This window comes from Dipodomys merriami, unplaced genomic scaffold (assembly GCF_024711535.1).
Source record: "Dipodomys merriami isolate MVZ:Mamm:240054 unplaced genomic scaffold, mDipMer1.0.p SCAF_15, whole genome shotgun sequence".
Classification (NCBI taxonomy): Eukaryota; Metazoa; Chordata; class Mammalia; order Rodentia; family Heteromyidae; genus Dipodomys; species Dipodomys merriami.
Window position 1 is genome coordinate 21,843,049 of NW_027202826.1, and position 15,020 is coordinate 21,858,068.

A 15,020-nucleotide genomic window follows, 5' to 3' on the forward strand; every position below is an offset into this window, starting at 1 on the left:
GCCTGGGCTGCAGTCCTCAGAGAAGCTAAGATTACAGGCATGAACCACTGGCACCCAGCCTGTTGGAACCTTCTTATCACGAGTGTATGATCAAATTGGGCTTGGTGGCTTATTCCTGTAATCCTGGCTACTCAGTAGGTAGAGATTGGGAAGATCGAAGTTCAAAGCACAGGCAAAGTATTAGCCACACATCATCTTGTCAATAAAGCTGAGTATGATGACACACATCCATAATTTCAGGTACACAAGAGAGGCTATAGGTAGGAAGATAGAGTTCTGAAGACAGCCCAGGCATAAAGTGTGAGTCCTCATCTGAAAAATTAACTAAATTCAAAAAAGAGCATAGTCAAGAGGTAGAAGGCTTGTCTAAAAGCTCCTTACCAAACACCAGTACTGTTTAAAAAAAAAAAACATAATCTGACTCCTCCTGCCTTATCTCCATTCTGTACAGTTTGTCCTTCACTTCCCACTATCACCATCACACATATTCTGTCCAGCTGTACTAGCTTAATTAGCTCTTTGGACACACCAAACTCTTCCTTACCTCAGTATTTCCCACTATTGAACATGCCTCAGTTTCCTATCTAAATTTGTTTCGTTTGCAAGCCCCAGTTATATCCAATTCCTGATGAAAACCTTCCTTAGTCTGGCTGTGTCCCAACCCTCCAGATTGTCTTCCACTAAGCACTTCAACACTATAGTATTATTGCTTCTTTCACTTATATCATTGTACCATACGCTTGAAGAACAATTCAAGGAGTTGTTTGTTTTGTACAAGTTAATCTGGTATATTTCCTGACATAGACTAGAAATAATCAATGTAATATGTTCAGCATTATTAATGCTATGAAATATATTAGTAATGTTTACCCTAACACTTGAATTATGTTACTGAATTTACTATTTCCTACTGGGTAAAATCTAGGTTACATTAATAGAAAACAAGGAATTGTCATTAATTCGTGCTAAGAAGAGAAGTGACGAACTAGGTTTAAGCAACATTTGGTTCATTCAAGCAAATATGGAGTATTTTACAGGAATGTTTAATATTGGGGTAAGTAAACAAATTATTTAAATTTATTTAATTAGCGCATAAGAAAAAATAAGAAACTTAGAATAAATAAGGCAGGTAGTTTCATAGCCTTTCCTAAACAAGAAAATCTGTAACTTTCTATAGTCACATATAAAGTATCAAATTGATTAATATTATTTCATTCATGGCACCTCATGAATAAGTTTCTTCCAGTAGGTTGGAATTTATTTTATTTTATTTTTTTGGTTGGTCGTGGGGCTTGAACTCTGGGCTTGGGCGCTGTCCCTGTACTCTTCAGTTCAAGGCGAGTGCTCTACCACTTGAGCCACAACACCACTTCCGGTTTTCTAGTGGTTTATTGGAGATGAGAGTCTCACGGACTTTCCTGCCCAGGCTGGCTTTTGAACCACAAATCTCAGATCTCAGCCTCCTGAGTAGCTAGGATTACAGGCATGAGCCACAGGTGCCCGGCTTGGAATTTATTCTTTTACCAGGCAATCTCTAATGCTGAAAACAATGTTTGGCATATAGAAAGTACTTAAAAGGTTATTGATTGAATAAATGAATTCAAATAATGCTGACTTGCCTTGGTTTATTCTGTACTTTTAGGAAAAAATAGAATTTTGCCACACTACCATGTGATAAATAGTGTCTTAAGGTGGTTTAGCTTTTTTTTTTTTTTCTTTTTGGGTCCGGTCGTGGGCCTGAACTCTGGGCCTGGGCGCTGTCCCTCAGCTCTTCAGCTCAAGGCTAGCACTCTACCACTTGAGCCACAGCGCCACTTCCAGCTTTTTTCTTTTTGCTTATGTGGTACTGAGGAATTGAACCCAGGGCCTCATGCATGCAAGGCAAGGGCTGTACCACTGAGCCACCTGGTTTAGCATTTTTTTAAAATTTTGAGTAATATTGGCCAACTTTTAAGGATTAGTTACATGTTTTAGTTTGTAAACTGTTCAGATCTCTTGTATATTTTAATACTTGATCATTGGGCTTTTCCATTATCTTTAGAAGCTTATTATACATTATAGATATTAAGCCTTTATATGCTGCAAATTTTAAATCATTTTCCTATTTGTTTCTTTTTACTTAATAGAGCTTATGTGCCACCAAGATATTTCATTTTAATATTTTTCAACTTATTAACCTTACCTTTTAATGTTTATGTAACTTTTGTATCTTTAGGAAGTATTTACAATTCTGCTATGGAAGAATTCACCCATGTTTTATTGTTTGCATTTTAAATCTCTAATTCATTTGACATTTTCTATATGTGATGAGAAGAAATGAATTTTTATTTTTTATAGAGCTATCAGGTTAATCTAACATCACTTACTAAAAAAAAATCTACCTTTCCTAGTTTGAAATACCACTTTTTGGATATGCTAATTGTCATATTTAAGTAGGTCTATTGGTCTGCATCTTCTTATTATTTGCCTGTTATATCTGCTGTGCATTTGATGACAATAAAATTAGGATTATGTGGTACAGTTAAATCTGAGACTTAAAATCCATTTCATAAGTAGCTTAGATTTGTTTAAATAGGGAAAGAAATTCAGTCTTTCATATGTAGCAGAAGAAATGTGAATCAAAGTAGAGACTTACGGAAATAGAACTGTCTCAACTTTTCTTTATTCCAAACCTCAATAGGGGTTTATTTTATTTTATCTTATGGAGAAGCCCCTGATGTACTTAATACATGGGATCATGCTTTGAAGTTCTGCCTCTCACAAGCTGTTTTGTTGCAAGTCTTAATTTATACAAGCCTTATGTTCCTCACTTCTAATATAGAGACATAATAGAGACATTCTTTGGGGGCTGATGTGAGCCTGCCATTACCCAATACAGTGCTGCACATAAAGGGCACTCAGTGACTAAAAGGGGAAATGCATCCATAACTTGTGCCATGAGATTTTCTCTAGCTATTCACAAAAATAAGAATTAGCCTGATTAAATAAAAGGGGCAGATGAAGAATCAAAGTTCTTTACTTTTACTACCTGGTAGTTGTTGTTGCCCTCCCTGAATGGCAGCCTTCGTAGGTTCTTTCTTAGCATGAAACAGGAAAGGTGGATTGACAGCCACGTCAAGATTGTTACTGTGCATGTGGGGAAAGGCGATCCTGGGGCTTGAACTCAGAGCCTATGTACCATCTCTGAACTTTTTTGTTCAACACTGGTACTCTACAACCTGAACCACATCTCCAATTAGGTTAATTGGAGATAAGAATCTCAGACTTTCCTGCCTGGTCTGGCTTCAAATCATGATCCTCAGATCTCAGACTTCTAAGTAGCTGGGATATCAAGCATGAGCCATGTGCCCAGCCAAGATTGTTGAATTTTCTGTAACCCATGTAAACCTACGAGGAAGGGAAATTTTAGGGTAGTTGAGAGCTGAGATCTTGTTTTTAACTAACGTTCAAAAGAAAAATCTAGCTTTCATACTTTATATCCAAAACTTTGGGAAAATGCTCCACTTCATCTTCAGAACTTTTCCCTACCCTAAGGTTGATGAGATCCATCCCTCAAAAGTAAAGTATAACCCAATATAATTTGTATTCTAGAGAGATTCATAAAGATATGAATATTTTTCTAGCAAAATATAATTTTATCTTTCAGGATGCTCACATGTGAATTTCCTTCATCAAATCCCATTTTGCCTTATTTAGCCTACTAATGATCATAGTTGTCTACTCTAGATTATAATTAGTATAAACATAATAGTGACATATGATTTGAAATAATTTTAAAACTTTTTATTTTTATGAACTATTGAGCTTTCTGATGATTCCATTCCTTCCTTTTAAAATAAGTCCAGTAAAATCAGTCTGTGAAATCTATCACTGTATTAACAGTTGTTGTATTTAGAAAAATCCTAGAAAGATGCTACATATACATGACAGATTGGATTATACTCCAATAGCATCCAGAAAAGTATTTTGAAATATATCTGTTAAGTAGTTTATAGTTGAGAAGACAAACATCCCAAGAAATTTAAGGGGTCCAGGGCCTCAGAGCCATCCTAGAGTTCTAGTCTAGAAATTCTCATAGAAATTTTCATTTCTTCAAGTCCAGTGTTTTTGCCACAGTGCTATAACTGAAGTAAATTCATAATCAGTGAAAGTTCTAGTTTAAACATTCAATTTTCTACATTTATGATTGTATTACATTTCCCATTGAATGAATCTTTTTTTTTCCATTCAATGAATCTTGAGCTTCATTTGCAGTGCTATTTTCTTTTTAATCATTCAACCTTAGTTAATTTCTTAATTAATATGAACAACTAAATAGCCACTGGTATGTCCAATTGAAACTAGTTAAACTATAACAAATGTTCTGGTAGTTTGAAGTCAATTGATTTCAATTTCAGTCACTTTTTTTTTTTTAAGACACAAGGGTTATTCTGTTAGTTTAGAATGAACCTAATGGTAGGGTCTGATTTTACTTTCTAGGTAGCATTGCATGCCTGTGGTGTGGCAACAGACATGGTGATTGAGCACTGCATCAAAACACGGGCTTCCTTCGTCACGTGCCCTTGCTGTTACGGCTTTATTCAGAACACTTCCAAGTTTAAGTTTCCCAAAAGGTGACTGTATTCTTCTACCTAAGATGTCAATATGGAGATAAATTAGTACAGATGTGTTTATATAAAGTTGTAGTATTTCATTTTGAATACCTGACTTTCCACAATGGCAAGTATTGTTTATAAATTGTGTCTTCCTGAGGAACTGTGAAAGAACAAAGTGCCTTTTCAATGCTGATTACCTCTTGATCTATTGGCCCCACAATAATAATAAAGCTTAGAGTGAAATAATAATAATAAAGCTTAGAGTGAAACACTGTGTGTTTCTATGAAGAGACAAGTTGTTCTTCTCTGTCTCAATGATCTGTGAAAGACATTCTTTTATATTAACATACTGATGATAAGATATGCTTTTATCTTTTTATAAAGACATTTCAGGCATGATTTTTACATCAACATTTTAATTTAAAATGCTCCAATAGATATTTTTATTCATAATTTAGTTTATTCAATATTCTTAACATTTAGAATAACTATTTCCTTTTTCCTCTCTATTTCAGTGAACAATTTAAGAAAACTTTATCATACAAGGTAAATTTAAAAAGATCTAAGTGTCTGCCTTATACTTTTTGTGTTCTCTTTGTTTTTCTGCCTCAGATTTCTAATGGATTAAGTGATCTGTAGCTATCATTAAATCACTTATAAATGTAATATGTAGCACATTCATGTATATATCTCTAGGTGAACTCTTCCAGTAGTTGACAGATTGATGACACCGACTCCCCAAGGCCCAGTTTCCAAGAAGCAAAGGAAATGGGCAGGTGATTCCTGCTATTTGCTCCAGAGAAAAACTATAATTTTTAAGGCAACTCACTATAAAAATATGCTTGAAAGTATAATCTGGAACAGAGGGACATTTTTCTATAAATGGACAAACAGTCCATTTATAGAAAATAAATAATGTAGGCATTGCTGGCCACATACAAATCCCCCACATGTTTGTTCTTCTTCATAGTTCTTATCATTAATATTATTATTGCTAAGTTATAACCCCTTAAATCAGAAACAGTTAGCTTGTTAGGCTTTCATGAACAGTTCATAGGCTTCCTACCCCCGTTTGCTAGTCTCTGGTCTGGATCAGTGGCAGTCAGTGTCTACTTTCGAGACATGAAAACACAAGAGACCCTCAGAGAATTTTCTTCCAAAAGTAGTTAAAATATTACATAGTTTTGGGTCATCAGTCTGAGCAAAATAGTTGTTTCTGACATCAGTAATCATTCAATAACAAGGCATATATACAATCTAAGAAACAGTATTTGAGAAATATATAAATAATCCTATTAAAACTTGATTAGTTAACTGAACTCCAGTAGCTCATTACCTGTAATCCTGCTATTTGGGAAGGTAAAATTGGAAGGATCACAGTTTGAGGCTAGCTCAGGCATACAGAAGAGACTCCTTTTCAACTTATGGTTGAGTGTGGGAGTGTGCACCTATAATCCTAACTATGTATGAGGCTTAGATCAGGAGGATTGTTACTTTTTACAACCTAACTTCAGGTAAAGAGAGCAAACTCACCAGTCATTCTGATAAAACTCAGCAGTAGAAGAGAATTGTACCCTCTCTGAGTTGTGATTACCTTCACTTACTTACAGTAAACTTGTTTACAGATGCCCTGAAGACATAGGCCATGCAGTTTCTGTCTTCTCTTCAAATCATATAATTTGGATGATAATAGGTAGTTGATGAGAATTTAATGAAAGTTGCTCATTCAAACTATTTTTTCCTCCCAATGTCATTCATTTTTATGAGTATTAAAATGTAATACATAAAATTTTAGACAAAGATATCTCTTTTAAAGGCAAAACACATTGTCACGATTTTACTTACTGATTAAGAAAGGCTTTGCACTAAGGTGACTGAAGCAAAAAGCTCAAGAGTTCATGACTAGTCTGGGCTACAGAGTGAGGCCTGTCTTAAAAAATAAAGAAAAATTACTAAGAGGACAACTGATAAATATGAATTCAACCTGTTTGCCTAGCCAACATGTAGACTTATTGTACACTTGGGCACTACAGCTGTCTGATTTAACCTAGAAGCATTTCATTCATTTTGCCTTTGTTTAATCACTTTTCTCTGGCTGCTTACAGATTAAAGAGCACTGCTGTTACAGAGTATAAGCTCATTGACTTACTTTTTATTTCTCATTAATGCAATCTTAGTTAAAATTATTAACAGTCCTACTTTGATTTCCTTAGGTCTTTATGGCTTGTCTTAAAGCAGAAAGGGATATATCTTTTGCATCCTATAGGAGTGAGAGAAACTGCCAAATGCTTAAAGAGACTTGGTAAAGAGGAAAGTTGGAAGAAGCTAAGGAGTAGCCAGACATATTCTAAGAAACTCATATGAATTTCATAATCAATGATTTTTATGGCTTCTTTTCCTCTTGTAGAATGAGAATATAGTATGTCTTCCTAAAGCAACATGCATGAGATTCAAATAAGTACTATCAACAAAAATAAAAGTGAATTTTTTAGTCTTTTCATTTACACATTGTAATCTCAAAATGTAATCATGTTGTCAGATTCCAGATAACAGCAATTTGCAGAGAGGCTCTGAGGATTTTCTGTGAGTAGGTTATTGATGATTATATTTGAAGAATAGTATCCTTGAAGGAATGAAATAGTGAATACCATTTGCTCATTCTTTTTCAAAAGTATTTAGTCCAGTACCTTTATGCAACTAAGCACTTTTGAACTATAGAACAAATGACATAGATTCATGTTTGTTTTTGCAGTTTTGAAGCAGAAAATCTAAATGAACCAACATTACCTTGCTTTTTCTTTCAGGAACACATGATTCTATGCAGGTTTGCTGATCAGACAGCTGTCCAGCTTCCACCCCAACGAAGGCTCGTTGGTATGTGTTTTCACAGAGCAGCTATTGAGTAGATTGTGCACAGTATACCCAGGAATAAGTGGATCAAGTCTGTATGGGAAAAACTGATCAATTTATCAAAAGAAAACTAAAAAGGGTTCTTCCTAAGAAACTATCTATCTTGAAAAGGGCCTTGTAACTATAATAACACTTTTATTCCATTTTGGCTAATGTTAATACTTTGAAATACATCTTCAGTGTTGGTACACTGAATAGAGCCTTGTGTTAAATCTTTTTTTACTGTTATAAACTGCAGAATCTAGTAAAAGCCACAGAAGAATACTAAAGATGGAAAAATCAGCTGTGCTTGCTAGAATTGATGCATAAAAAGTATGAAAACAAATGAGTAAAATATTTTCTTTCTTAGAATAATTTATTCAACATTTGTAATATTAAACATTACCTAAAGTTGGAAGACAACCGAAGTATTTCAAGTTTATGACTTAGCAAAGACTACTTTAGAAAAAAAGAGATAAAATTTAGACAAATAATAGCAACTGTTATTATATACTTAAACACTGAGTTAAATGACCTCTCAGTAAATTCTTATAAAAGTTCTTAAGGAACAAGTACTATTATTTACATTTTAATGATGAGACTACCAACACAAAGGTTTACCTGATGTTCTTCATCTGATAGATGATGGAGCCCCACTATGAACTCAAATTGTTTGATTCCAGATGTTGAGTTCCTATTCATTTTTGTAGTACTGCTTCCCGACACTCAGAAGTTCTATCATTAGAAGTTTAGGTTCTCAAATCTGGGCTTTGGATAGATGAATCAAAACTAATCTTAAAAAATTATTTGGAGGGCTGGGAAGGTGGCTCAGTGGTAGAGCGCTTGCCTTGCATGCCTGAGGCCCTGGGTTTGATTCCCCAGCACCACATAAGCAAAAAGAAAAAAAGCTGGAAGTGGTGCTGTGGCTCAAGTGGTAGAGCGCTAGCCTTGAGCTGAAGAGCTGAGGGACAGTGCCCAGGCCCAGAGTTCAGGCCCCAGGACCGAACCCCCCCCCCAAAAAAAAACCACTATTCGGAGAAGCCTCATGTTGGACAATGTCACACTTTCTATAATTCCATTGTAGTTCATTGTATGCTATATTGCTGTTTCTTTGGCTGAGTACTAGATGAAGTAATTAGCCTGCGTTTAGAGATGATGTTTCATAAGTAATACTTTTAAATTTTGTAATCTAAGTCAGTATAGCTGGTGCTTACATCTGGAGAGGCATGAAAGACCAGAGATGGAGGGAGTGGGAGGTTGCCTTCTCATTTTCATACTCTGAGCATAAACATACAGAAGGAACTTGCTCTCTCCTATCTGAAACCTCTCATTCTCTTTTCTTGTTCCTGCTCTTTTTCCCATTCCCAACACTTGGAGTTAGTGAAATGTGCATCTGATAGAATTCCACTAGACTGATGTGTCTATTTTATGCTTCTATAACAGACAACCACAGGCTGGATAACTTATAATTAAGAGAAATTTATTTGACTCACAGTTTTGTAAGATAAGAAGTCTACATGGATTGCATCTGGTAGGGATTTGTTCACTGTATCATAACATGGTGGCAGGTATCACATTGCAAAAGAGAGAGCTAGAGACAGATGGAAGGAAATGCTTGTCTGAGAAGGAACCAGATTTGTCCTTTTTCTGCTACTGAGGCTTAAATTCAGGGCCCTGCACTCTCACTTGACGTTCCTTGCTTGTGTCATGCTGGTTAATTGTAGATAGTCTTTTTCTGTCAGGGCTGGCTCTGACCTGAGATTCTTCATGTCTAAACTTCCTGATTAGGTAGTGTTAAAGATATGAGCCATGAGCACCAAGCAAACTTACTTTTTCATAAGGAGCCCACCTTTAATAATAAATTCACTCCTTCAAAAACAGCATTGATTCACTGACTCTGTGCTGATAGACTTACCACCTCTCATTGGGTCCCTTGTCCCTGCACAGTTACATTGGGAATTAAGTTTCCATCACATGCTCTTTAGGGGACACAGTTAAACCATCACAGCTCAATGAAATTAATTCATATGTGGACAGTTGTGTTCATGGTAGATGTGAGTTTTAAGCACTAAACCAAAGGACAATGGCTGATATAAAAGCTGCTAGACTAGAGAAGGAAGAATATTTGGCAAGATTGCTAACTGGAAGAGGGGTTGGGAGGAGGGTTTGGTAGAATCTGATTCATACAAAGCCAGTTCTCATTTTTGCTGTGTACATGTCATCTCTGTGTTCTGTAAGCATTCTTAGGAAGCAGCCTACCAGTCCCCTACAATGGACTGAGAACAACCAACCAATCCCAGTTGCAGTGACACTCTGTAATTGAAAATAGAGCATTCTTCTTACTGATAAGGAAAAATATGACTTGAGTAGGATCAAAGTCAAGGATAAATGACCTGTAGTGTGAACCCAAGATGGATACTGGAAGATGTAGAACATTCCAACACTGTCAGAGAATGTTTCATTTTAAACTGAAATGTAGGTGAAGAAAACATTTATAGCTGTGTTAAAGGAAAGACAATATTATAAGGGAAGAAAATGAATGTCAGCCATACAGCTGTTGGGAAGATGGGTTAATTTTGTATACATGGAATTCTAGACATGTCTTTATGTCACATTTTTTAGTTGCTCTGGTTTTTTGTTTTTCTTGTTTTGCTTTCTTCCCCGCCCCCGCCCCCCGCCCCTCATAGTCTCTACTTGCTTTGGTTTGGATGGGGTGGGGGGTTGTTGTTGGTTTGGTTTGGTTGGTTTTTTGTTTGTTTTGTTTTTTGGTCTTTTATAGCATTTTTTTTTTTCCTGAGCTGAGACCCAAACCCAGGGCTTTGCACTTGCCAGACAAGTACTCTTCCATTGAGTTAAATCCCCAACCCCTTCTAAATTTTAACTTTCACAATTTCTAAAAAGTATAAAACATCACCTTTTTAAATCTGAGCCTTTGGTTGGTTCTTACCTACTGATGTCACTGGGTTTTTTTGTTTTTGTTTTTGGTGAGGATTCTTTCTCACAGATGCATTTTCTATTTAGCGACTTTTCTTCAATTTCCGAAACTGTTTTAGTTTAGTAGTGTAAATTATGATATTTAAAATAATGATTAGGCTGTATAAGTAGTGAAGAAGAATGAAATGAAGAAGCTTACATGAAGTTTACAATTGAAATTATAAATGTAAATAATGGTTTTGAACAGATTAAACCTCAATTCATTTTTCTGAAGTTTGAAGTTTTATTTGCCAAAGGAAAACAAATTATCTCCCTTGTTTACCAGTCAGTTTTCCTCTTTTGTTTCACTAAGATTACAGAAGAAATATTATATAGTTATTTTATAGGGACCAGAGAGTTCTGAAAATTAAGATTTTATACTCAACATTACTTGAAATAATCAACACACAAGTGAAAATGTTCTAGTATTTTTCATTTTTTATTTCTTCAAAGTCCTGAAAAACTCCAGATAGAGAATGTAACATTTCTTTAAGATAGATGTTTATTGGCATATTATTTTAGATAGTCAAAGGCATATTTTTCCCCTTTACAGCTAATATAGTTTTCTTTTTCTGTTAAGTGTGTGTGTGTGGGGGGGGTGGGTGTGGGGGTGGGTGTACACGGCCTTGAACTCAGGGCCTGTACACTGTCCCTTAGCTTTTCCACTAACAGTTGGTGCTCTATCACATGAGCATATACCTCCATTTCCAGGCTTTTGCTGGAGATTAGAGTCTCATGCACTTTCCTGCCCAGGCTAGCTTCAAACCATGAGCCTCTGGTCTCAGCCTTCCTGAGTAGCTAGGATTACAGGAGTGTGCCACCACACTGTCTTTCTGTAGGAATGCAGAGCAAAGATCTTTAAACGGATCTTTAGCTGAAGAAGAAATGAATCTGTAGTTTGACATTTATTGGTAAATACATTTGAAGCTATTAGCATTCTTTAAATTATTAGCAGATAAATCTTTGAAATGTTGCCTGCTGTCTTTACACATTGATCATGAATTAAATTGAAAGACGTTCAGCGGGACTTAAGGGTAAGCACTATTTTGCATAGATTTGTAAAATTTGTTCTAAAGAAAGAAACTAAAATGGTACTGCTAGTAGAAGGGTCTTATGATACCCTTTGACTGTTTTTCAGGAAAACAGTGCATGTGCCTGGTGGATCTGGACCGAGCAAGAGCTGCAGAAGAACATGGCTACTCTGTTCAAGTGATATCCATGGAACCAGAGAGCTGCTCTCCCAAAAATAACATGATTGTGGGGGTCCCCATTTAGAATGCGATGTTTATTTTTGATGTTTGCCATTGGCTTTGTGAGGAAAGTCTAGGAGCATCCTGGTGGTGCTTGGTATATCTAGAAAACAGCATTAGCCATCCTAAGCCTATTGTACTCATTGGGAAAGCAATACGAACATCTTGGAAGAAAAGGCTGCCCACAAAGTATCTTAAATGCTGTTAGAACGGTTTTCACAGTTAAAATCCTCTGAAGTTTCAGCTGCCAAAAGAATAATGCCAGTGAAGGTTCTATCACTGGAATAACAAGTTGCTTCTCAGTTCACAGGCTTTTCTGATCTAGCCAGTGTGATACTCAATTCAAAACAATGTATTTGCTGCCTTTATTACCCTTTAGATATTCACACCTGGAGATTGAAACTAAACTCAGTGGGGGATTGTTTTGTATTTTTTACCTTTGTACTTTTCTATATATTTTTTAAAAATCTAGAAATATAATTATACTATGATTATTTTTAGACTGGTGTTACCATTTAGTATACTTCTTTTTAATATATTTTCCATAACCTGTCAAATGAGATCATCACTAGTTGAAACATTTTTCTGTGAAGAGATTCAAAATAGTTTCAGATAAAACCATGGGTTTGGGACATAAAACTAAATAATAAACACAATTATTACTTAATTCAACTATATAACTAATAATTTGGAATCTAAAATGTTTAAGACCCAGATTTTTCTGAAAATACAAAGACAAATTGCAAGAGACAGTGCTTTGCTTACAGAAAATAATCATCTATGAAAGACTGATGAATTAGTTAAGTGCATTATGTCATAATGTATGGTCTTATTTGTATTTTTTTTAATCTCACTGAGCATAAATTGTGAATGTGAGTAATGCAGATCAGGGAAGCTTATTTGAACAGTTCTCTCTGCCTAAGTTCTTTTTTCTACCAGTCAACATCTTTAGATGCAGTTAGCACATCCTTTTGCATGTGCTGCTGTTGATTTAACTTTACATATCCTAGTTTATTCCACTAAATTCCTTTCACTACTCTTGTTGTGGTTTAAAATAAAGGAATAATTTCATATAGGCCAATATTCATGGGGAGGGAGAAATGTTTTGTAATTTTATGTTCTGGGATAAAATTTAAGAAAACAAAATTTAGACATCAACCTTATTTTAGTCATTAGTGTCCATACATACATGTTCTTTCATCTTGGACTTTCCTTTTTAAATGGAAATATAATTTATATATAACAGGTTTTTGAGTGTTCTATTTGAAAAGTTTTGATAACTGTATATACCTACACAAACCCATTCAAATATCTGATGAATATTTTCATCTATCAACATCTGGTATTTTCCTCAGATATATTAATATTTTTCAAAGGTTTACTTGACACAATTTCTAATGAATGTTTTAATTTTAATGAAACTTAATACACCTCTTTTTTTATGGTTGATAATGTCTGTGTTCTTTCTAATAAATCTTTACTTGCCTGTGTTAGTCATTTTCCATCATGGTGAAAGGTTACCTGAGAAACACAACTTAAAGCAGCTAAGACTTAGTTTGTCTCATGGTTTCAGAGGCTCCAGTCCAGGGTTTCTGTTTCTGTTGTTTTGGGGCCTTTAGTGATGAAGTAAATTGTCATAACAGGGCATAGCAAAGTAATACAACCCAGCTCTCTGTAGCCAGGAAACAGAGAAACAGGAAGGGTAGGGGGACAAGATACGTTTTTCAAAGACACTCTCAATGCCTACTTAGGTAGGCTCCACTTCATAAGGAACACACACACACACACACACACACACACCCGTAAAGCCATCACTTCATAAGGAACACACACACACACACACACACACACACACACACACACACACACACACACGTAAAGCCATCAAATTGAGAGTCTATCAATGGATTAGTCTATTAATTATATCAGAGCTCTCATGATCCAGTCACTTCTCAAAAACCTGTCAACTGTCAGCCAGGCCTTTACACATGAACCTTTGGAGGAACATTTTTTTTGGGGGGGGGAGGGAGGGGTCCGGTCGTGGGGCCTGAACTCTGGGCCTGGGCGCTGTCCCTCAGCTCTTCAGCTCAAGGCTAGCGCTCTACCACTTGAGGCACAGCACAACTTCCGGCTTTTTTCCTTTTTGCTTATGTGGTGCTAAGGAATTGAACTCAGGGCCTCAGGCATGCAAGGCAAGCGCTCTACCACTGAGCCACCTTCCCAGCCCCTGGAGGAACATTTTATACCCAACACTGCCCTAAGACTGAAAAATTTTACTATGTTCCCTTTTTTTTCACTTTAAGTAGTTTTAGTTCACATTTAACAAAGTAGTTTATGAATACAATACATCTTGATCAATGTCACCCCTTTCATTATTAATACTCTCATCCCTCCCAAGCCCACCTCTTTCCTCAATTTTCTTAATTTTATAGGATATGCATTGAATTTTATCTCCCCCTTTCTACTGTTTTTGTGCCAGAACCACACACACACTAAATGATAGTAACTTTTTTATTGTGTTAAGTATATATATATACATATATATATACACTTAAGTATATACATACGTATATATTTATATATAATATAATATTAACACTTATATAAATACTTATATATTAAGTATATATTAATTATATATTAAGTTATATAAAATACAAATTTTGCATTAAGTTTTGGCAGCTGGCAAGATATTTTATGTTTGGTAATCATGTAAATTGTTCTTGACTTGTGATACAGAAAATGTGTGAACCCTCCTGAAATTATATCTGGTCATTTCAATATCTCTACATTTTCCTTGAGAGAGGGACTGTCATGTTAGTTAGATTTTCCCGAAGGATTCATGACCCAAAGCAACATCAAGTATGACTAATCTAAAGTAAGCAAAGCCTTTGTGCTAGTCAGCTTTCTGTTACTATAACCTGTGCATGATATAATCAACTTGTAACAAGCAGAGGTTTCTTTTGGCTCCCAGTTATAGGTTATAATGAGAATTCCCCTTATCCCTCCCTGCTTTGAGCTTTTGGCAGCAGGAGGCAACAGCAGAGTCAAATCATTCACCTCATGACCTGTACATAAGAGAAAAGAAGAGAAGAGGGGTTCACATCCCCTTCAAGGACAATGACGTGAGTCTACTAAGACCCAACCATTTAAGTGTCTCCTATCCCCCAACAGTGCCAAGCTGGCAAATCATTAACATGTGAAACTTTAGGAAACCTTCCACATCTAAATTTTAGCAACATTATAACAGAATAATGTTCTCCAGTTTAAAAAAAAAGCCAGATATTAAAATACGTTCTAGTATTTGTAATTA

General features: G+C 35.6%; 1 protein-coding gene across 1 annotated transcript in view; it reads left to right on the forward strand.

Moving 5' to 3' along the window:
- Gstcd (glutathione S-transferase C-terminal domain containing) overlaps nucleotides 1-12,207 on the forward strand; it is a 75,893-nt gene extending 63,686 nt beyond the window's left edge. The window contains exons 8-12 of the mRNA XM_070022396.1: nucleotides 926-1,054; nucleotides 4,480-4,613; nucleotides 5,111-5,141; nucleotides 7,400-7,469; nucleotides 11,596-12,207. Coding sequence (XP_069878497.1) covers nucleotides 926-1,054; nucleotides 4,480-4,613; nucleotides 5,111-5,141; nucleotides 7,400-7,469; nucleotides 11,596-11,732 — 501 coding nt within the window. The 3' untranslated portion in view covers nucleotides 11,733-12,207. The remainder of the gene's footprint in view (nucleotides 1-925; nucleotides 1,055-4,479; nucleotides 4,614-5,110; nucleotides 5,142-7,399; nucleotides 7,470-11,595) is intronic.
- The last annotated feature ends 2,813 nt before the right edge of the window (nucleotides 12,208-15,020 follow it).